General features: G+C 57.3%; 1 protein-coding gene across 1 annotated transcript; it reads left to right on the top strand.

Moving 5' to 3' along the window:
* The first annotated feature begins 1,084 nt into the window (after positions 1-1,084).
* On the top strand, positions 1,085-21,365 carry LOC121168228 (RNA-binding protein with multiple splicing 2). Its single transcript, XM_040998137.1, has 8 exons — positions 1,085-1,353; positions 15,495-15,572; positions 16,433-16,471; positions 16,956-17,018; positions 17,202-17,352; positions 17,659-17,810; positions 20,546-20,615; positions 20,751-21,365. The coding sequence occupies exons 1-7, from the start codon at positions 1,285-1,287 to the stop codon at positions 20,606-20,608; spliced, it is 615 nt and encodes a 204-aa protein (XP_040854071.1). The 5' UTR covers positions 1,085-1,284; the 3' UTR covers positions 20,609-20,615; positions 20,751-21,365.
* Positions 21,366-22,810: the final 1,445 nt, after the last annotated feature.

Below are 22,810 nucleotides of genomic sequence, written 5' to 3'. Positions count from 1 at the left end.
GCTTCTAGAGCCGGGGTCCCCGGGAGCAGCCGGAGTAGGGTAGGAGGGCGGCCGGACGCTCTGCCGGCGCTGGCGGTGGCCGCAAGGGGCCCGGGGCAGCCCTCGGCGGTGCGGATTTTAATGGAGAAAACTGAGCCGGGGGCTGCGCCCTCGCTCCCTGAATGCAGGAGTCGTCGCGAAGCTGCTCCCTCTTCCCCCCAAAGACAGACCGGAAAGTCGGGTGTGGGTTAACTTCAGCTGGGAAGGGAGGGTAGGGGTAAGAAGACCCCAAAACAGGGCAGGTGCGAGCGGGCGGACGGAACTTTCTTGGCTGTTCGACGGATCTGCAGCGGGGTAAACACCGTTCAGGTCGTGAAGACTGGTCTTCCCAGCTAAAGTTTGAGATCCCAAGTTCCACCCTCAGGGCTGGGAGCCTGAGGCCAGAGAAGGGAAGAGATTTCCTCAAGGTCACGACGCAAAACGAGGCTGCAACAACCCGGCCGGGGCTAAAGCCCAGGTGTCCGTCCCCTCCCCCTCAGCGCTCCCAGAACCCCGCCCCCCCGCTGGGGCAGGAGAGCGCGGACCCCGACCGGGTGCAACTGGGTTTGAGGGGTCGCCAAGGAGGACGCGACACCCCAGCCCTGGACCAGAATACAAAGAGTATGGGTGACTCGGGAGCCTCGACGCGGGCGCCCTGAGCGCGGATGCACGGGCACCCGATTGGGGCAGGGGAGGTCGCCAGACTCTGGGCTTACGCGTCCCGAAGGCCGGACAGCGCGCGGCCCCTTTAAGAAAGTTCTCCGGCAGAGTTCACCGAAGTTTAAAAACTTGTCGTGGGGGATCGCGGCGGGCGAGGAGCGGAGAGGGAGCGAGCGGGCCGAGGGGCACAGGCCCGGCGGGGCCGGCGCGGCGTGCTCCGGCCGGGGCGCAGCCCGCGAGGGGCGCCGGGGATTGGCTGCGCGCTCCCCCGAGGCCGCGCGCGGGGGGCGGGCGCCGGGGAGGGGGCTGGCCGCGCCCCAGCTGAGGCCGGTTCCGGCGCCCGCCCCCCGCCGCCGCCGCGGGCGCACTGGCTGGTCGCAGTGAAAAGGCGGAGGCGGCGGCCGTGCGAGCTCGGCTCGGGTTCCCGGTCCCCTGCCCGCCTCCCGCACCCGCCAAACTTGATGTGACCCACCCCAGCCCGACGCCGCGACCGCCCCTCTCGCACTGCCCGCGCCGCCCGGAGCGCACGCTCCCCGCGCCCTGCCCACCTCCCCGCGGGGCCGAGCGCCGCGTTTCCCTCTTCCCCTCGTCGCCGCCCCCCGCACCATGAGCAACCTGAAGCCGGACGGCGAGCAAGGCACGGGCGCGGGCTCCGGCTCCGCTTTGGAGGAGGAGGTGGGTCTGCGGCTCCGCACTGGCCGGCGAAGCGCACGCCGAGGTGGGCGCGGGGAGGGCGCCGGTCCGGCCCTTGCGCCCAGCGCCTTCCCGCCACTGCCCTGGGCCCGGGGAGGAACTGCAGCGTCCGGCCGAGTGCGGCCTGGGCTGCCCCGCCGGCGGGCATTGTCTCTCCGCCCTCCGGGGCTCGCGGTGGGTCGTCCGTCCGGGGCGGAGGGCGCGAGCGGCGCCAGCTGCCCGGGCCGGAGGTTCGTTTCCCCGTGTGGCCCGGTACCCCCGCCTCGCCTCAAGGGGGGCTGAATGGGGCTATCCCGGCGCCGGGCCGCACCCTCACTCCCTTACCCTCTCCACTCTGACCTCTCCCCGTGACCTTGGAGGCCGGGGCTGGCCGCCCGGCACCTCAAGCTGTAGTCGCGGGAGGCGGGCGGGTTTTCTTGGCAGCCCCAGAACCTGGCCTTTGGCGTCGGTGAGCTGGTTAATTTAATAGAAGTTGGGGTAGCGGATGGCCAGAGACCCTCGGTTCCGCATTCTGGGTAACCTACCTAACCAGGACCCCAGACCGGTCCCATGCGTGTCTGTCGGGGTGTGGGGGCGGGAGAGGCGACACTGTCTCGTCCACCAGCCGTGTGCTAAAAAGATGGGAATGTGAGGTTGCTTTGGTGGAGTAGCCCGCGGCGGTGTGGTGGGTGGGACGTGTGTGTGACATCAGGTGGAAGATAAAACCGCGGAGTTATCCATGAATTGGGGACCTGGACCTGGAGTGGGGGTGGAGCGGAGGTGGGAGGGCTGGGGACCTCAGAGAAACGACCTGGTGGGCATGTACTGGCTGGGGGTCGGGGTGGAGGGCTCTTGTCTGTGCTGTGTCACTTCAGGGCTGAAGGATCCTTCCTGCCCCGCCCATAGCACGATCTCGCCCAGGAAACCACAGTGGGTTATCCACGCTGAGTCCCTTCCCCTAGGTCGGGGGGCGGATGGGAAAAGGCCACAGAGTCCCTCACTGGACCTAGCTTTGCCATCACCATGCGCAGGCATTGGAATTGGCGATTGGCTGCCACTGGGGCTGGGAGCTGCCTGCAGTGGTCCAGCTGTGGTGTGGTGCGGTCCAGCTCATGATGGGGGGCAGGGAAGAGAAGCTGCCTCCTTCCCCAGCCCCAGGGCAGCAGAGTGCCTCCTCTGCGCTACAGTGGCTCTGGCCCTTGTGTGCGGCTCTTGTTTGTTAGGGAAGGCCTGGGCCTGCTTGTTCACAAGCATCTTGGTTCTGCTTGGTTGTTCAGTATCTCCCTCTGAGGGTGGGGGACTGGGTTTTTGCTGTGGTGGTGGTAGGGAAAGGGCAGTGTCTCCTGGGAAGTTGGCTGCCCCCAGAACCCCACTGTGTGGCTCCAGCAGGGTTTTGTCCACCTGCCGGGCTGGGTCTGGCCTGGCCTCAGACTGCACAGCTGTGTAAGGGAGGAAGGATGAGCCCTGTGGACCAGCTGAAGTCTTGCAAACAAGCCTGGGTGGTTTTGGTCTCCAAGTGCCTTTTTTGGGAAGGAGGGAGGGAGGGAGAGAGAGATCTTCAAAAAGCGGGGAGCTGCAAAGCCAGGGATCTGCATGGGCCGTTGACAGGGCTTGTGCACCCCGGCTGTTGTCTTGCTTGGTAAAAGTTCAGTATGTCTGATCAGAGCAAAGAATAGCCCCCTCCCCTTCTGGGACCCCCCCCACCCCCCGGGGCTGAGGGTGGGACTCCTTCCTTGACTGTGCGTGCCCCCTGGGAAGTCAGGGACACTGCACTAACTGCTGATTCACTTGTGGTGGCCCTTCCCAGTGAACTGTGAGAGGTCAGCTAGAGCAAGCTGAAGAAACAGGACAGCCAGTAACTGGCCTACAACCTCAGTTCTGGGTCCAGCACATTGGCTCGGCTGGCTAATCCTCCGCCTCCAAGCACCAGCATCCCATATGGGCACTGGTTCAAGTGGCCCAGCTGCTCTACTTCCCATCCAGCTCCCTGCTTGTGGCTTGGGAAAGCAGCGGAAGATGGCCCCCAAAGCGTTGGGACCCTGCACCCGTGCGACAGACCCAGAAGAAGCTCCTGGCTTCGGATCCGCTCAGCTCCAGCTGTCATGGCCACTTGGGGAGTGAACCAGGAGATGCATGCATATCTGTTTTTCTCTCTGTCTCTTTACAATAGTAAGTAAATGTTTAACACACACACATCCCCGAGCCCCTCAGTTCCTACAGGTGCAAGATGTCTGGTTTAACGGGTGTTTCTGCATGTTCACTGTTTTATGCATAGTAAAGAAGCTTGATGCAGCTGCTGGTTTTTTTTTTTTTCCTTAAGATTTATATTTATTGGAAAGCCACACATACAGAGAGGAAGATCAAAGGAGGAGAGACAGAAAGTAAGATCATCCGATGATTCCCTGAGTGACCACAGCAACCTGAGCTGAGCCAATCCGAAGCCAGGAGCTTCTTCCAGGTCTCCCACGTGGGTGCAGGGTCACAAGGCTTTGGTCTGTCCTCTGCTGCATTCCCAAGGCCACAGGCAGGGAGCTGGATGGGAAGTGGGGGCCTCCGGGATTAGAACTGGTGCCCATGTAGGATCCCAGTGTGCGCAAGCCAAGGTCTTTAACTGCTAGGCTACTGCGCCAGGACCTTTTTTTTTTAAAGGTTTATTTATTTGAAGGACAGTCACAGAGAGGAGAGACAGATTGAGAAGGCCTTACCATTCATTGGTTTACTCCCTAGATGACCACAGCAGCCAGGAGCCAGGAGCTTCTTATGGGTCTCCCATGCGGGTGCAGGGTCCCAAAGCTTTGGGCCATCCTTGACTACTCTCCCAGGCCACAGGCAGGGATGCTGGGATTAGAACCGGCGCCCATACAGGATCCCAGAGCATTCTAGGTGAAGGCTTTAGCTCCTAGACCACTGCACCAGGCCCTGAAAATATTTTTAAAAAAGGTTTTAGGGCCTGGTGATAGCCTCATGGCTACAATGCTTGTCTTGCATGTACCAGGGTCCCATATGGGTGCCAGTTTGTATCCTGGCTGATCTACTTCCCTTCCACCTCCCTGCTTGTGACCTGGGAAAGCAGTCTAGGACAGCCCAAAGCCTTGGGACCCTGCACCCATGTGGGAGACCCGGAAGAAATTCCTAGCTTCATATCACCTCAGCTCTGGCTGTTGCGGAGTACCAGCAGATGGAAGATCTTCCTCTCTGTCTATCTGACTTTGCAATAAAAATAAATAAATGTTAAAAAAAAAGTGAAAACTATAGGTGGACAGATACATTATTGGAAATTCAGATATACAGAGAGGAGGAGAGACAGAGAGGAAGATCTTCCATCCGATGATTCAGAGTGACCACAACGGCCGGTGCTGTGCTGATCCAAAGCCAGGAGCCAGGAACTTCCTCCAGGTCTCCCACACGGGTCTAGACAGAGAGGAAGATCTTCTGTCCAATGATTCACTCCTCAAGTGACTTCAACAGTCAGTGCTGTGCCAATCCAAAGCCAGGAGTCAAGAATTTTCAGGTCTCCCATGCAGGTACAGGGTCCCAAGGCTTTGGGCCATCCTCCATTGCTTTCCCACACCATAAGCAGGGAGCTGGATGGGAAGCGGGTCTGCTGGGATTAGAACCAGCACCCATATGGGATCCAAGCACGTTCTAGGCGAGGACTTTAGCCACTAGGCTGCCGGGCTGGGCCCTCCTTCACCGTGTTAACTTGTTGAGTCTACACAACAGCAGTATGAACTGGTGAATTTATCATAGTTTTATCAATGTGGGAACTGAAATAAGATAGGTTAAGAAGCCTTTACAGGAGCTGTTAAGTTGGGTACTTGATATTCGAACCTCCTGTTTGCTCCTGACAACACTGTACCTGCTGTTCTGTTTTAGGCTTTGGTGGCGGGTTGTGGAGGGAAGTGAAGGTTCTGAGGGCTGAGCAAAACCCCGGAGAATGACTCCAGGTTCTTTCCCCCTGGGCGGACAGCTGCCCCAAGGGGTTTATGACACATAGGCCCAGCCTATTTTACCCTCCGCTCTCTTGCAGACCCCCTTGCTGCCTATGCCTAGGCTGGCTGTTTGCGCAGGACCCTCTCCAGATACTGCTGTGGGCGCCCTGGTGGCCCTCTTCCTGGGTCTCCTGTCCCCAGGGTCCCTGGCAGGTGTTTGAAGTAGAGCTGGGCTTTGGGCTGGTCTGTCCCATCTGAGTGCTACAGGGCTGAGCTCCAGTACCAGGTGTTAACGCCAGCCACTCACCAGCCATCCTCACTCTGCTATTGGTATAGGGCAGCAGTGGGACTCGGTGCTGTGTCATCCCCTCGCTGAGGCTGCCCTGAGGGGTCTGGGCCCTCCTGGGGCAACGGCCATTTGTCACCTGTGCTGCTGTGAGGTGGAAGCTGTGGACAGCTGGCAAGGCTCCACATGCTCTGGCACGCTGCTGGCCACCAGCAAGGCCCCTTGCTTCTCCATGCCACCCTGGTCCTGTGCGATGCCCCAAGGCTAGAGGGGCCTTGCGTCTCCCGTGTAGGGAGGATGTTTGGCGCTTGTGGTAGATGGCAGCAGGAGTGGGAGGGGTGGAAGGTGCCAGCTGGGCAGAGACTCGTGTATTTATTTGAAAAGGCAGAGCGCAGAGGAGACAGAGCTTCCATCAGCTGGTATTCTCCAAATACCTAGAGTTGCTAGGGCTGCAACAGGCTGAAGCCAGAAGCCAGGAACTTTGAACTTGGGTTCTGTAAGATGATAATACTTGAGGTGTCTGCTGCCTTCCAAGGAGTGCACAGGCAGGAAGCTGGATTGGAAGAGGAGTGAGGACTCCAACCCAGGCATTCCCATGTGGGATGTGGGGCACCCCAAGCAGTGGTTTAACGTGCTCTGCCTTAATGTCTGTCCCCTACTGCCAACACCATCTTTGAAAATACATACTTTTGGAGCTGGCTGCTCAAGCTGCCAGCTGTGATGATAACATCCATATGGGTGCTGGTTCAAGCTCCCAAGTATCCAGCTTCTGATTCAGCTCTGGGCTAATGGCCTGGGAAAAGTGGCAGAAGGCACAAGGACTTGGGCCTCTGCCATCCACAAGGGAGACCCTGCTAAAGATTCTGGCTTCACGTGAGCCAGCTCTGGCTGTTGTAGCCACCTGTGGAGTGAACCAGCACATGGAAGATTCTCTGTGTGTGTCTCTGCCTCCGTGATTGTAAGAAAATATAATGCATATACATAAAATATATTCATTAGAGCACTGCCATCCCTTTTCACTCCCCAGATGCCTTCCACAGCTGTTCATCACCACTGCCTTCTCAGATCTGCAGGCAGCTGCAGTCAGGAGCTAGACCTGGGCCTGTAACCCAGCTCCTCCCGTGTAGGGTGACGGTGTCTTCACTTTTAACCCAAGTCTGCCTCTGTTCCCCCATCCCCCACCTTGCAGGCCTCATGTGGGCTGTGGTGTTGGTGCCTAGGGTATTTAGTCACGGGCTCTTGCACATATGGGTGCCTTTATTTGAGGGTGGGTTTGGGGGCGGTGGGGTCCTAAACTGTCAGACCTGAGTCTGCTTTGTAGGAAAGATTCTTATTTGAAAGAGTGATACAGAAGCCTTCTGTCTGCTGGTTCGCTTCCCAAATGCCCATGACTGCTAAGGGTGGTATAGAAGCCCAGCTCTGCATGAGGGGGAAGTTGGATGGGAAGCCCCAACTGCCTGGGTCCCTCCCTGACTCTCCCCTGCAAGATATAGGCATTGCAAACAGCAGCAAGGTCACACGTGCCCCCAAGAGAGGGCTTTGGGAGCCTTGGGTGTGCCAGAGGCCCTGTACCCCCTTAGCTTCTGTGCTGACTGCCATCTGTTCTAGATATATAGCTGTGGCTGTCCCCAGGAGGTTGAGCTGGACAGATCCTAACATGCTAACATGTGCTGACAGGGGATCACCCAGTCCAGGAGCAGTGTCAGGAACCATCTTTCCTATCAGGCTTCCTTGGCCTCTGGCTGGTGATGGACAGGTGCAGTGGACTTGGCGCTGTGTGCTCACACTGGCATGACATGTGGTTGAAGGGGTTAGACACATTGATTTTGGAGCTGGAGGGGTGGTGTGTGGGATTCTGGGTAGCCCAATGCTTTGACTCTTTAAATTTTGATGATGTTTACATAGTTGATCAGAGTAGGAAGGACTGAGGGATAGGGAAAAGTGGGTGTGATCATTGTTTTCAAATTTTCTATTTCTTTTGTTTCTGGAGGGAGGGAGGAAATAGGGGAAGAAGTCATCCCCAGCCCCCCGTCGGCCCCCCGTCGGCCCCCGTCGGCCCCCGTCGTCCCCAGTACCTGGGGATGGGGAACATCAATCCAGGGTCCCGATGTGGCACACGCTCCGAGGGTTCTGCCCAGGTGCTTTTTTTTTAAAGATTTATTTTATTTTCATTACAAAGTCAGATAGAGAGGAAGAGAGACAGAGAGGAAGATCTTCTGTCCGATGATTCACTGCCCAAGTGAGCGCAATGGCTGATGCTAGGCCGATCTGAAGCCAGGAGCCAGGAACTTCTGGGTCTCCCACGTGGGTGCAGGGTCCCAAGGCTTTGGGCCGTCCTCGACTGCTCTTCCAGGCCACAAGCAGGGAGCATCCAGGACATGAGGCAGTGCCTGTATGAAATCCCAGCACATGCAAGGCAAGGATTTGACCACTGAGCCGTCACACTGGGCCCCGGTGCCTTGATTCTAGTCCCTGTTTGGGATAGTGTATGGCAGTGGTGACACCTGCAGCCCTTGTGGGGCACATGGGCAGTTATGATGTGAACTGACCAAGCAGTGCCCAGAGGAGAGAGCAGGGGTAGACCGGGCAGGCCTCTGTGTGGGGGCTCAGTCTGGAGCCAAGTGGAAAGCAGGGCAGCTTGCTCCTGCCAGTGAGCTGTGTTCAGTGAGTCTTTGTACATAGCAGACAGACTCTGACTGGTCCTGGGGCTGTGAGGTCTGAGGCCTTCCTACTTTATGCATGCCCAACCCCCTTTTGCGTCCCTTTAGAAAGCTTCCTACCATTCCAGCAAGGTCCCCCTTAGCTGTTGTGCCTCCCTCTCCCCCATCCTGCCCCATTCAGAACTCCGAGACCTATTTCAGAAAATAGGGGAAGAGCTGCCCACTTCCAGGCAGCTGGGGCTTAACCCCTAGCATTGCTGCCAGCCAGCCAGGCAGGCACCTGAAAATGGGTCCCTGCACCTGTTCTACCTGTTCCATCAAAGGACTGTCAGGCTTACCGGCCTGTGGTTGGTGTAAAAGTGTAACAGCTACAAAGTGAGGCCTGTGATGGGGGCTCCCGGCCAAGCCCTCAGACCTGCCATATGAGGCTGGAGTTAGCAGAGGCAGGACTAACACTAGAGCAATCCCCCTCCATACCCCCACAGGTCAGGCTGTGTTGAGGCTGAGAAGCTCTGGGGAAAGTTTCCTCTGGGTGGGGGGCTGCGTGGAAGGTGCTCTGAGCAGTTGCAGGACGCAAGCGCCACAGGTGCCAAGAGCACCAGGGGCTCTGGACGAGTCTGGGTTCACATCTTTGGGCTGCTTCTGTGCTGCCTGCTCTCTTCTCGGTACCCTGCTCAGCTCCTTATAAGTCCCGGGTCTGTAAGCCCTGTCGCTACATTCCATCCACCTCGCGTCAAGTGGCCCCGCTCCGTGGACCTGCTCTCCCTTGGGAGGGGTGAGAATAGCCTGCAGTGCCAAGCCAAAACCGGGGATCCGGCTGGACAAAGCCCAGGCCCGGCCACCACCCAGAGAAAGGAAGAAAACGTGACCCGACAACACAGTGGCTCAAGGGGCCTCCTGTGTTGCCCCAGCAGACACCCTCTCCTCCCTGCAGCCCAGCTCCCCCAGCCCCGGTTTTCTGGTTTTCTGCTCTTTTTGTCCCATCGCTTCTCCGTCGCTTGTTCCCCTCTTCTATCACCTCTCGGGAGCGGAAGGCAGCACTGGTGCTTGGAACAGATGGAGAGCGGTGACCAGGTCCTTCTAGGGCCTTTGGTCACCTTCCACCGTTCCATTCCAGGAAGAGACTATCCTGGAGCCACCCAAGGCTGGGCCATCCTCCCTGACAGCAGGTGCCTTCAGAGCCTGTGGCTCAGTCTGGGCCCAGTGTCTTGGTTGTTAGTGAGAGGGGAGGGGAGGGCATATGATAACTCGGTGCACATGTTCCCCTTGTCCCCACAATTTGAGGGCTAAAGCTCCCTGGTTCATTCTGCAGATATCCATGATGGCTGGGTCTGGGTTGGGCCAAACTGAGAACCCTGGAGTGCAGTCTGGGTCTCTCTTGTCCCAACTGCCAAAGCCATCAGCTGTTGTGTTGAACCCAGGGCATTCAGGTGGGGGACACCCCAGACAGGTGACTCAGCCACAAGTCAGCACCTGGCCCGGTCTGAGTGCCAAGAGGCCCTTCCGTATCTTACTGTCAAGAAGGCCGTAAATTCATGGGAAGTAGACAACAGTCCGTGGACGGCCTGGAGTGGTGGGAGTTGGCGTCATCTGTGTTTGCTTTGGTGGTTAGGGTTGACCCCAGCCTTGTCACATGGGACTTTCCCATCCGCAGCCCTAGGACAGCACCGCATGCTGTTGTCAGAGGCTGTTTCTGGACTTGACCCTGCCTGGGGCCTGAGTAGAGGGGTGGGGGTGACGGTCTGCAAAGAAATGAAGCCTTGTGATGTGAGCCTGTGGGACCCTGTAGCTGTGAGGGCCGATGCTCAACGACTGTGAGCAGTTTAGTGCACTCTGGGGCCCTGGTTTCCTCATCTAAAAATAAGATTTTTTTCTTCCAGTTGTCATGCTCTGTATTTGGGTTGCTGCTGAGGCCTGGGCCTTGGGGATGGGTGTGGGAGGGGCTTAGAAAGAGCTTGTTTTTCCCTGTTTGGAATCCATCCTTTCCCTTCCCCCTCCCCCACCCGCAGTTTCCATGCAAAGCACCCCAGGAGAGCTCACTGAGCAGTGAGTGGGTGGGGACTGAAACCAGGACATTGCCTGACCTATTCAGTAGAGCAAGTGGCAGACACGTGCCCTTTTCCACACTGACTGTTTTAAAGACTTAACTGTTTTTTATTTTGAAGAGTTAGAAGTGAGATTGTCTACCTGATTGGTTCACTCGGTTGGGCCCGAGCCAAAGCCAGGAACCTGGAGCATCATCTGGGTTTGCCACGTGAGTGCAGGGATGCAAGCACTTGGACCATCTTCCGTTGCTCTCCTAGGCCCATTAGCAGGGGCTGGATCGAAGCGGAGCAGCTGGGATGACACTGGCTCCAGTTCCTCTCGGGGCACTTACATCTGTCCAGCTTCTTGCTAATGCACCTAGGAGGCAGTGACTGGTGAGGACTGAAATACTGGTGTTCCTGCCACCCACATGGGATCCCAGATGAAGTGCAAAGTTTCTGGTTTTGGCCTGGCCTAGCCCTGGCTGTGGCGGGTGGTGAACCAGAAGAGGGGGGCATCTGTTAACTCTGCCTTTCAAAGTAAAATACGGCTTGGGGAGGTAACGCTCCGTGTCCGCCTGCCCCTCTGTTGGCAGAGGAGGCTCTGCACCTGGTGAATACCCGAGCCCAGCCACATCCCTGCCCTAGCATGGTCACTGGAGAGGGAGGGGCCGTAACCATAGCCATGGCCCACTGTTAGCCCCGACCTGGTGCACACCCTTTGGGAAGCCTGTTCTCGGCTCTTTGCCTCTGTGTGCAGGGCCAACCCTCCTCTTCCCTGTCCAGGTCCTTTATTGCAGTCCCCTCTCCCAGTAAAATGCATCCTGGGTGTGCCCCTGGGAGAGAGAAGCGCATAGCTGCTACTGAGGGCCCTGAATGACTGCCCTGCCCGTGGGTGTCCAGGGCCAAAAGAGGTATCTGCCTGGTCCAGCCTTCCTGTCCATGCACTGTCACCAAGCTCCTGAATCCGCAGTCTTTTTGCAAAACATTGTTGAAGAAACATAGCCCAACATTCAAGCTCCCTGCTTCTCTCCTGGGGATCCTGCCCCCCACCCCGCCCCGGCAGCCCAGGGGTGGATAACATGATGGTGACATCCCTGATGAATCTGTTTTGGGGCCTGGGGAGTCTCCCCAAGGCTGGGGGAGCTGCCACTTCCTGTACCACCTGGCTGTTACCTTCTCCCCTTCCTGGGTGACTCTTAGGTGATCTTTGGGACTCTGGCCCTGATTGGGCCCCTGCCGGAGTCTTGATGGAGGGGATGAGAAGAGATGGGGAGCCTGCAGGGAGAGAGCCCAGGCCCTTCCTCTCTGAGAGTGGCAAGGTCATTAACAATGGACCACAAAGACCGGGGGTGGGGGGTGGTGGTGGCTCAGGAAGTGTGCCAGCCTGTGATAACCCCAGGGGTGGGTCTAGCAGATGCGATGGAACCTCTCCCTCCCCAGGGACTTGAAAGACCATGGGGCTTGTCTGTGGGCACCCCTAGAGCTGCCTGTGCCGGATGTGGTTGTGTCCATTCTCATGGGCATGCCTGGGCTGGGCTGGGCCCTGCGAACCCGGGTTTGCCTCTCCCCATCTGGTTGTGGCCTTGGTCCATGTGGAACCTGGGACCTCCACAGGTTCCTCTGGGGGAACTGTCCTGCAGCACCTGTCGTCTTTCCCCGAACACTGAGGCCTTGCTGCCCTTCCCCCATGGCTCCCTCGGACTGCAGACATAGAATCTTGAGTGCAAGGACGTGACTGCCCCAGCCCGCCATGAAGATGACCATTTGAGAAGGGCTGTACTTGTCCATCACAGTCTAGACCAGCAGGAAGAGTCCCTTGGGTTTTGTGGGTGCTTCTGGGAAGGAGAGGGGCCTGTGGCCTATGTTGTGCTTTGGGTAAAGCTGCTGGCTGCGCTGCCAACATCCCATGTGAGTACCAAATCGAGTCCCAGCTGCCCCACTTCTGATCCAACTCCCTGTTAACGGCCTGGGAAGGCAGCAGGGGATGGCTCAGCTGTTTGGGCCCCTGCCACCGACACAGGAGACCCAGATGAAGCTCCTGGCTCCAACACGACCCAGCCGTAGCCTTTGCGGCCATCTGGAAGTAAAGCAGCAAATGGAAGATTTCTCTCTCACTCCCTTTCTCTAATTTTGCCTTTCAAATAAATAATTAGATCTTTATAAATAAATAATTAAGTAAGGACCCAAGTGAAGGAATTTCAGGAGGGCATAAGCCACCCTTTACTTTTAAGCATTTTTATGTTAGATTCTTTTTATTATTTATTTTCAAGTTACAAAGACGGAAGCACACTAAGAAATCTTTCATCAGCTGGTTCGCTCCCGAAATGACTGCAACAGCTGAGGCTGGGCCAGGCTGGAGCTGAAGCTCAACGCTGAATCCAGGAAGCCAACTACCTGGTACCTGCTGCAGGATGTGCCTCGGCAGGAAGCTGAACTGGAAGCAGAGTTGGGACCCGAAGCCAGGCCCTCATATGGGATGCAGGCGCTCCAAGCCGTGTCTGATTTTAAGATTAGTTTAGTTGAAAGACAGGAAAGGGAAAGATGAAGCTTTTACTTGCCATTCTTCAAATAGCTGCAGCGGCTGGAACTAGGCAAGGCTGAAGCCAAGGGCTCCACCCGGAGTCTCCAGGTGAATTGTAAGGGCTCAGGGAATTGGACTATCTTCTCCTGTTGTCCCAGGTGTTAGCAGGGAGCTGGCTTTGACGTGGAGCAGCCAGGACTCAAACCAGTACTCCTAGGGAGTGCCGATAATCATAGGTGGCAGTTCAACCTACTGTGCCACAAGGCCAGGCCTTTGAGGAGTCGGCCCCTGCCACTCACTCGCTCTCGGTTCTGAGCTCCAGTTTCTCCCTCTAAAACAGAGTAAGCCAGGTAGGGCAGCTACCATCTCCATCATGACCTGAAGATTCCCTTTGTTGCCTTGAGTTGCTTCGCCCACAACTCCCAGTGGGTCCCTTGAGCCTCTCGCACATGTAGGGCGTAGAGCAGGGCGAGCTCTCCGGCTGGGGGACGGGTAGTGCTGCGTTGTGTAGACAAATGGCTCTGAAATACACAGTGATGGCCCAGTCCGAGCCAACTCTGGGCTGAGTGAAGCCCGTTCTTGCTTGTGTTAGGCTGAGCCACATCCGGAAGGACTGAGGTACACGGGGCCAGGCGAGGTCAGGTCTCCAGTGTCAGGGGTTAGTGGCTTGGCTTTGTGGAGTCCAGGAGAGAGATGGCTCAGTGTTGTTGTGGGACTTGGGAAGGCAGGAAGGGCGAGGACTGGGGACCCTGGAGGATGTGTGCGCCTCAGGTGCACAGTGAGGAAGGGCTGTGGATGGGAGGGGGCGGATCTAGAGTTGAATGGTGGGAAAGGCTGGCCTTGGTGATAGTGGATAGGGCTGGGGGGTGGGCGCTAACCCTCTCCACCAGCTGCCAAGCTTGCGGACAGGACACCCCCTCCCTCTGCTTTACCAGCTGGCTTTGTTTCTGGCCTTGCTGTCACCCTACACAGGTGCTGGGGCACTGACAGCAGAGTCAGGGTCTTATTCTGCTGCTTGGTAAACCAAGCTGCATGGGCCTGAAGGGCAAGTCTCTCTGGGCCTCAGTTTTCCTCCCTGTACAATGGGAGCGGGTAGGAGGACATCATTTGAGTGACTTGACCCAAGTCAGACCTAAGCATTCAGTTTAGACCTTGCCAGTGACTTGGCCTTCTGGGAGGTGGGACCTGTCCCCCAGTCAGTGTTGGCTATGACCCCCCCAACCTCAGGGGTGGGATGGGAGGACCTAAGAGACAGAAACTGGAGGGAAGGTCTGAGTATATCCCAGGGAAATGTTGGAAGTGGGAATTGAGCTGGAGTTGTGGCCCCCACCCCACACCATCTTGTGCTGGGAAACTTGCTATTTCAAGGGGACCTCTGAGGAACTTTGGCTGGAGAGGAGCCACTGGAGGGAGCATTTAAAATTAGTCCTGCTGAGTGAGACCATGGCCTCCAGGGAAAATGGGGGCAGAGATTGCTGTGAATGGCTCTTGGCTGACCCAAGCCATGTCCCACTGTCCGGGATGGGGGACATTGCTGATCAGGTCTGTCTGGCAGGGCCTTGAGTGCTGTTGCTGAGAGGTGGCTAGCCCCTTGGGCTCCCCTGGAGCCAAGTGCTCAGGCCTCTTGGCCTTTGCTGGCCTACAGTAGCGGGTCCCTTCTCTGCCAGGCTGGATGCGTGGAGAGAAGGTGAAGATGCTGGGGCCCTGGCAGTGCTGCATGCCTTGGGCAGGTCCCCCAGTCTCGGAGTAAGGAGAGGGGGAGATGGAAGGCCCTGCCGTGTGAGGGCAGAAGGGCTGCAGCATCTGGGTGTGGGGATGGCCTGTGTAACCCATCCCGGGGTCCTCCAGTGCTTCTGGGGGAGCCGTGTCAGGGGTGTAGGTTGTTGCCCTTGTGGGAGATCCACCAGATGGAGCCCCACACTCCTGGCTTCAGTCCGGCCATTGCAGACATCTGGGAAGTAAACCAGTGGATGGGAAATAACTGTCGTTTCATCTCCTCCTCTCTCCTGCCTTTCAGATAAAACAAAAGAAAATAAATAGCAGTGGTAAAGTTAGTAACAGTTCTCACAGACCACCCTTTAGTTCAGAAAGTCAAGTTCAGCTAGAGTCGGGGTGGGCAGCTTGTGTTGAGACCTGGCATTGCTGCCATGTGGCGGGCAAGGCTCTCACAGTGATCATCTGCTAAGATCCTACGCGTATTTTGAGACCTGGCATAATTGCCCTGTTTCATGTTCTGGCTGCCCCGCTTCCCATCCAGCTCCCTGCTTGTGGCCTGGGAAAGCAGTTGAGGGCAGCCTACAGCCTTGGGACCCTGCACCCGTGTAGGAGACCCAGAAGACGCTCCTGGCTTCTGATTGGCGCAGCTCTGGCTGTTGCGGCTACTTGGGGAATAAACCAGCAGATAGAAGATCTTCCTTTCCATCTCCTCTCTGTAAATCTGACTTTCAGGAAAAAAAAAAAACAAAATTAAAAAAACAAAAGCCAGGAGCTGCTTCAGGTCTCCTATATGAGTGCAGGGTTCCCAGGTTTGGGACATCCTCTGAGCCAGAGTGAGCAGGGTGTACAGATGAGGTTTGACACGTCGTGCTGTGACACCTGGGTTGATTGGTCTCTGTCCAGCTGAGTCCCAGGAAGTGTCGCATTTCTCTTCAGGCTCCCCATGTGCAACACACTCCCCGTGCTCCCTGGCCCTCACAGCCACCCCGTCTCTGTCCCCAGGTTCGAACACTGTTCGTCAGTGGCCTCCCTGTGGACGTTAAGCCCAGAGAACTCTACCTGCTCTTCCGGCCGTTCAAGGTGAGTCAGCACCTAGCTGTCCATGGCGCAGAGGCCCGAGACCGGGGAGAAGCAGCAGCAGTGAATGCATGAATGAATGAATGAAGGAAGGAGTTATGTGGATTGGGCAGGGGAGGGACCTAGGAGACTCAGGAATTGTTTAAATAAATTTAATCATTCATTCATTTGACTAGTGTGATAGAGACCCAGCTGCTGGTACACTTTTCCACGTGGCTGTAGCAGCCAGGACTGAGCCAGGCTAAAAGCCATCTGGGTCTCCCATGTGGTGGCAGGGGCCCCAGGCCCATCTTCTACTGCTTTCCCAGGTCTATTATTAGCAGGAGGTTGGGTCAGAAGTAGACCAACTATGGTTTGAACTGGTGTTCTGTTGTGGCATACCAGCAACACAGGCAGCAACTTAACTTGCCACAGCGCACGGCCCTGAGAATCAGAGTGATGGCGGGCGAGCTGCATGTCCTGGTTCTGCTCACTGCCGTGGTTCCTGCCTTCACTGGCCCAGCTCTTCTGCTCCTGCCTCCTCATCCATAAAGTGGAAGCAGTAGGGAGCTGTAACTGCCGCTGCTGTGTAAGGAATCTTGGAGATTGTGGCTTTTTCAGTGTGCAGATGAGAAAACCTAATAGGTAAAAGTATGAGCTCCTAGATTGCAAGTTAGTGCAGCAAGAGGGAATTTCTGCCAGATGTGACAGCGAATATGTCAGGCCACCCACCCCTGGTGCTAGGCCCCGTGGCCAGGATCCCAGGAGCAATGGGGACTGGGCTCACGGGGGTGACGCAGGGGTGGTGGCTGGCCAGGCTGTGCTACATCAGCACCACATACGGGTACCAGCCTGTCCCCAATAATGGCTGCTTCTCCCCACAGGGGTACGAAGGCTCCCTGATCAAGCTCACCTCCAGACAGGTAACCACTTCTCTCCTCTCAGCCCAGTTCAACTGGCACACCAGGTGGGGGGGTGCTAGCGCATGCCCATCTTGTGGTCTCTGGCCATGGAGACCGTCTTGACTTATATCGTCTGTTTCTGTCTCTGGCCGACGGGAGAGGCAGCCTGTCCTGGTCCCTCTGTTCCTCACCATCTGTCTGGGTTGGTCCTTGGAAGCACATCCTTAATGCATGAGTGCCACCCTCCCCCTTTTTACCTGGGGAAGACCCCCGAGTTACTGGGAGGGTAACGTTGAGCATGGAGGCAGAGAGCACCACTCTCCTCCTTTGCCAGGGTGGCACCGGGACGGGAGTTGTTGGTGCATGTCAGCCTCCTGCCACTCTAGCTGAGCGTGGGCATTTCCTGGTCTTCTCCCCACTAATGGACAAGACGGGGGCTGTGTGTGGGAGGGAGCGACTGTGACACCAGGAGAGGTGCCAGGGTCTTCTCTCTTCTTCCTGCTAGCCTGTTGGCTTTGTGATCTTTGACAGTCGGGCAGGAGCAGAAGTGGCCAAGAACGCACTGAACGTGAGTAGGTGGAGAGGGCGAGTCTTGGAACCCACAGCCCCCGGGTTCTTTGCAGCCTTCCTCCGCCCTGTGCCCTGCGGAGATGCCCTCTTGGCTTGGAACCCCCATGTCTCCTGCCGTGCCCCAACCCCTCCCAGCAGTGTGGCTCCTGGACACTCAGTGCGCCCTCTCTTTCCCATCCAGGGTGTTCGCTTTGATCCTGAGAACCCACATACCCTGAGACTAGAGTTTGCCAAAGCAAACACCAAGATGGCCAAAAGCAAGCTCCTGGCAACACCCAATCCCAGCAGCATCCATCCTGCCCTCGGCGCACACCTCATCGCGCGGGACCCCTGTGAGTGGTGCCCTTGGCCGGCAGGCCTGGGTGTGGGGCTGTGTCCAGCACCAGTCAGGAGGCTGCTCGCGTGAGAGCTGGCTTCTGACACCTCGTGGCCATCTCCTCCCCTTAAGTCTGGGTTCACGTGGGCTGAGGCTCATGCTGGCGCTCACCAGGGCACCGCAGGCAAACAGTTTCTCTCCTTGGGGTTTAGAGTCCCCGGTGGGAGTGGGACAACTTCTGGCCCAAGTATTGTTTGGAAGGGGGTTGGTTAGGCGGGGAGGCTGCCATGCTGACGACGGAGGCTGTTGTCTCCTGTTGTAGATGACCTGATGGGGGCCGCTCTGATCCCTGCATCCCCAGAGGCCTGGGCCCCTTACCCTCTCTACACCACAGAGCTGACCCCAGCCATCTCACACACTGCGTTCACCTACCCAGCTGCCACCGCTGCTGCAGCCGCCGCCCTGCACGCCCAGGTGAGCCCCGACTCGGCGTCAGAGGAGGAGGAGGGCTGTGTGCTGACCACAGGACACGGGTGATCTGCACTCTTCCAGGCTGATTTCTGCGCCTGGACTTGAGCTCTCATTGGGTTGTTGGGGGCAGAAGTGGAGGTGGTGGCAGGGAGAAAGGGCCTCGTGGGGCCTACTTGTATTTGGCCTGTGCTGGACAGACAGCCCGAGGCATTGTCAGAGTGTGGGCCCAGAACCCGAGCTCCTGCCCCATCTCCCCTCCTCATGTCTCTGCTCCCATTCACTGAGCTCAAGATTTCCTTGCCTTGGGAACTGGGGTGGGGATGCTGGGGTGAGGGCTGGGTGAGTGCGCAGGAGGGCCAGGACCACCCCGAGGCGTTAGCAGAACTCACCAAGTGCCTACTCTTGTTTTCTTCCAGCCCCTATGCCCTGCACGGCTGCCCAGCCTGTGGCAGGAAGCAGGGAGCAGGAACAGCCTGAGGAGAGCTGAGGGGAGCTCAGAACCAGGCAGGAGGTTCTCAGTGGGCAGGCAGATGGTCAGATCCTGGCCCTTGGCAGGGCAGGGCATCCTGAGCCCACCTGTGCCCCTGCTCAGCCGAGGGCCCGAGAGCTGATCCCGGTGACAAGGCCTGGGGCGCCATCCGAGGGCGGAGTCCACATCACATCACAGATCCTGAAGGAGCTTAGGGATGGGGCTCACCCAGGTGGTGAAGGTCGGATGGGGGAGTCATTCATGCCTAGCAGACTCTTGGCCACTGTGGCTGAGTCCTGGTGAGAGAGGTGTCTGCCATTTTTCCTCCTGTGACTCCTCTAGCCCCCTGGTGGCTTTTCCAGAGCCTGGGCTGAAAGTGGCTGAATATGGGTGTGGGCTCTGTTCTGAGCCTGGGGGCAAGGAGGTGACTGGGGCAGCAGCCTGCAGACATGCGCAGGTGAGGCTGTTCCTCCTCTCCTTGCCCCAGGCACCTGCCCTCTGCCTCAGTGTGGAACCTGCGAGGGTTGGGAGTGTGCTGGGCCACCTCGCCAATTCCTGATCCTCTCAATCAAGTCTCTGTCTTTCAGGGCCACTGCAATAGGCCTGTGTGGCTTGGGCACAGTGGGGCTAGGCACCCATAATCGAGGACTTTCCATTCCCAGTCTGGGTCTTATTTCTGCTTTTCTGCTTTTTTTTTTTTTTTTTTTTTAATTTGAAAGGTAGGGGGACAGAGAAAGAGAATGGTCTTCCTTTTGCTGGATACACCAAGTGGCCCCAGAAGCCACACCAAAGCCAGAACTCCATCAAGATCTCCCACGTGGGTGCACGGCCCCTTCACTGCTTTCCCAGGGGTTGGGATTGAAGCATCTGGGATTTGAACCAGCACCCAAATGGGATCCTGCTATCACACCTGGTGGCTTTGCCTGCTACATCCTAGTGCGGGGCCCTCATTGTCCATTTTAACCTGAGGAGATGGAGGGCCTTAAGCGTTTCCTGTTCCACTTTGAACTGGCTCTGGCACGTACCCGTCACGTTATGGTGGCGTGCACTCCCATGCTTCTCCTTTCGTAACTGTGAAATGGAGACTGTAGTAGCGTAGACTTCGTGATTCTGCTGTGTGAAATGAACAGCATGTGGTGCCCGGCAAGGGCGTCTAAGCCCTAGGCATTCAGGAGGAAAGTGGGCAGGGTTTTGTTTATGTTTTTTGTTGTCTGATCATCTCATTTCTCCAGACAAAACCTTACTTTGATAGTTTCTAGATCTGGTAGGTGGCTAAGTGGAGGTGCTAGTATATCTGCACCGGTGCATGCTTTACCAGTAGTGTTGTTGGTAGTTCATCTTTTTCATACTTGGGACTGGAGCGTTCCTCTTTCTTGGTAGGTTCCTGGCTGGTGCCTAGCTGTGTCGCTGTGTCAGGCCCTCCATGGTGAATTTTGGATTCATACAGTGTGGGGTGCTGGTGGACTCTCCTGTAGGTGGCGCCCTTAGTCACACTTATCAGGGTACCTGTCTTGTTTTTATTATTTAAAAAAAATTGGGGCTTAGCGCAATAGTGTAGCGGTTCAACTCCTCACCTTGAACACACTGGGATCCCATATGGGCGCCGGTTCTAATCCCGGCAGCTCCACTTCCCATCCAGCTCCCTGCTTGTGGCCTGGGAAAGCAGTCAAGAATGGCCCAGAGCATTGGGACCCTGCACCCATGTGGGAGACCCAGAAAGAAGTTCCTGGCTCCTGGCTTCGGATTGGTGCAGCTCCAGCCATTGCAGCCGCTTGGAGAGTGAATCATCAGATGGAAGATCTTCCTCTCTGTCTCTCTGCCTCTCTGAACATCTGCCTTTCCAATAAATAAACCTTTAAAAAAAAATCGTTTTTGGGCCCGGCACGATAGCATAGTGGTTAAAGTCCTTGCTTTGCATGTGCCGGGATCCCATATGGGCGCCGGTTCTAATCCTGGCAGCTCCACTTCCCATTCAGCTCCCTGCTTGTGGCCTGGGAAAGCAGTCGAGGATGGTCCAAAGCCTTGGGACCCTGCACCCACGTGGGAGACCTGGAAGATGCTCCAGGCTCCTGGCTTCGGATCGGCTCAGCCCCAGCCATTGTGGCCACTTGGGGAGTAAATCATCTTAAAGAAAACATTTTTTTAAGATTTATTTATTTTTATTGCAAAGTCGGATATACAGAGAGGGGACGTTGGTGGCTGTGTGTTGGGACTCCCCTGAGGGGCAGGGACCGTGCAGCTGCCTGCTGACTCTCAGCTTCTCTTGCAGGTGCGCTGGTACCCTTCCTCTGACCCGGCCCAGCAAGGATGGAAGTATCGCCAGTTCTGTTAACGCCTCCGTAAGTGCTGGCTGCAGAGCCCCCCTCCCGACCCTTCCCTGCTCACTGGGGGCTTTGCCCGGTGTTGCTCTGCTCCTCCCGCTCCGACCCCTGCCGTGCACCTCCACTCATGGCCATCCCCTCCCGCCCCTCCAGGTCTCGGCACCGGGGAGCTGGTTCTGGGCACCCGTGTGGGGGGCCCGCACAGGTGCCATGAGCCCCCGCGCGCCCCGGGCGGCCGGCGCAGAGCCGCTGCGTGCCTCCAGAGACTGTGAATCTTGAGCCTGCCTCAGTGGACTGCCTCCTGGTTGCTGCCCCTCCTCTTCCTCAGCCTTGCCCTGCCCCTCCGGGCCTCCCAGGAGGGTGAGGAGGCCTCTCTAGGCCCCAGCCACCCTCCCCCTAGAGGAAAACACGGTGTTTTGGTTTTGCATGTTTTCTGGCACGGAATTCGACACTTTACCACGTGTGTCTGTGATGTCTGCCAGCGCACACTTTGCTCTCCCACTGCGTTGCCATAGCAACTGGCCCTGGCCACCAATGGGTCATCATGCGCAGTCCCCCCCACCCATCCACCCCACTCCCCATTCCACCTCCCACTTCCCAGTCCAGCAGTCCCCAGCACCCCCACGAGTCTCCAGCAGTCACCGTCATGTCTCGCCGGGTCCTCTGTGCCCCCTTGCTCAGCCGGGCCAAAGACGATCAGACGTCCCCCTTCCTTGTGTGCCCACCTTGTCCACCTCCCCACCGCCACTCCTCACTCTCCAGACCTCAAGACCAACTAGAACATGAGAAGTATTTTTGTACCCTGCGTAACAAAATATTTATGCCTCGTAAAGGACGTTTCGTGTGTGTGCCATGAATTATGGAAGAGCCCGAGCTCGCCCATCAGAGGGGTTTTGAGTTTGGAGCTGTGAAGAAGGGAAAAGGTTTACGTTCTGTGGCCACGTGCCTTTTCTGTCAGGCGCCAGGCTAAGGACGAAAGGCAGGACACCTGCACCATGTGGTTCTGTTTTTTTTTTTTTTCTTTTCTTTTCTTTCTTTTTTTTTTTGTGAACCTGTCCGAGCATCCCGGAGCTGCGGCTGCGCCTCGGGAGCCGGGGCGGTGAGGATAGATTCTGTGAGAATGTGAAACTGGATAATATACGAAACAGAATAAAAGTCTCCAAAGCCACTGCACTCTGCCCTGCGCTTCCTCCTGGCATGGAGTGTGGGCTCCCCAAGGGTCGGGGGAACACCAGAGATGGTAACCTTAAAGGGGGCTAGGTAGGTAGGCCACAGAGCCTGCCCTCCTTGGCTTTATAACGCACCTCCTTTCTGCACCCGGGCGAGCACCCAAAGGTGTCCTTGGGACGCTCTTGGCTTTCACACTTGGAGGCCTCTGGCTTTCCCGGGCCATCTAGGAGAGGAGTGGGGTCGGGGCCGCCTTGGGAGGCCAAGCTGGATGGGGAGGGGGCTTGCCCCTGAAAGGATTAAGTGAAGTCGCCAGGCTGGGGGATGAACTCTGATTCCTGGGCTGGTGTTGCCAGGTGAGGGGTGAGGGCAAGGGGCCAGACACCTGCAGCCCTCGCAGTCAGAGGGAGGGGCAGCTGCTGGGAACCCCACAGCCAGGCCCAGGGCCCAGCTGCCACCTGACCTACTTCCTTGCCTCTGGAAGCACTAGGCTATCCTGAGGTGATGAATTATTTAGCTGAGGCGCTTGTGCCTTTCTGAGTGCTGCTCCCTGCACTTACCCCTGCCCGCTGGCTTCCCTTGGGGCCCTCCTGCACACACCAGAGAGCAGATCCTAGGCCTGGGAGCAGGGCAAGGGGAAGGCCTTACAGCCACTCCAGCCATGGTGGAGGCTTTGCTGGGGTGGGGATGGGGACCTGCAGAAAAACCTTGGTGGATGCCCCTGTTTGCCTTGAACTTGAGTTGGGCCCTGCAGGAAGACCAGGGTCAAAAGCAGCTGGGCCCTCCTGACTTCCCTCCCCAGTAAGGCCCTTAGCAGAAGACGCATCATCCTGGTCTCCGGCTGCAGTGGGAAAGCTGCATCCCTTCCTGAGAAGGTCTCAGGTATCTGGGAGGAACCAGGGGTCTTTCCAGCAGCCTCAGCATCTGCAAGGTGGAAGGGGTGCAACCCAGCACCATCCCTCAGGTCCTGGGGAGCCCCTAGTGCCCTGTGCCAGCTACAGCAGCTACACCTGCGGCAGATGCATTGCCGCTGTACCCAGACTAAG

This window comes from Ochotona curzoniae, unplaced genomic scaffold (assembly GCF_017591425.1).
Source record: "Ochotona curzoniae isolate NIBS_2020 unplaced genomic scaffold, NIBS_Ocur_1.0 patch79, whole genome shotgun sequence".
In the NCBI taxonomy this organism is placed as follows: Eukaryota; Metazoa; Chordata; class Mammalia; order Lagomorpha; family Ochotonidae; genus Ochotona; species Ochotona curzoniae.
The sequence above is the reverse complement of the archived record's forward strand: the minus strand, read 5'-3'. Positions and strand labels throughout refer to the sequence as shown.

Coding starts and splice junctions, on each gene's coding strand:
- LOC121168228 (XM_040998137.1), top strand. CDS start 1,285: ATGAGCAACCTGAAGCCGGACGGCGAGCAAGGCACGGGCGCGGGCTCC. Junction 16,472..16,955: donor TCAAGCTCACCTCCAGACAG/GTAACCACTTCT, acceptor TCTTCCTGCTAG/CCTGTTGGCTTTGTGATCTT. Junction 17,019..17,201: donor TGGCCAAGAACGCACTGAAC/GTGAGTAGGTGG, acceptor TTTCCCATCCAG/GGTGTTCGCTTTGATCCTGA.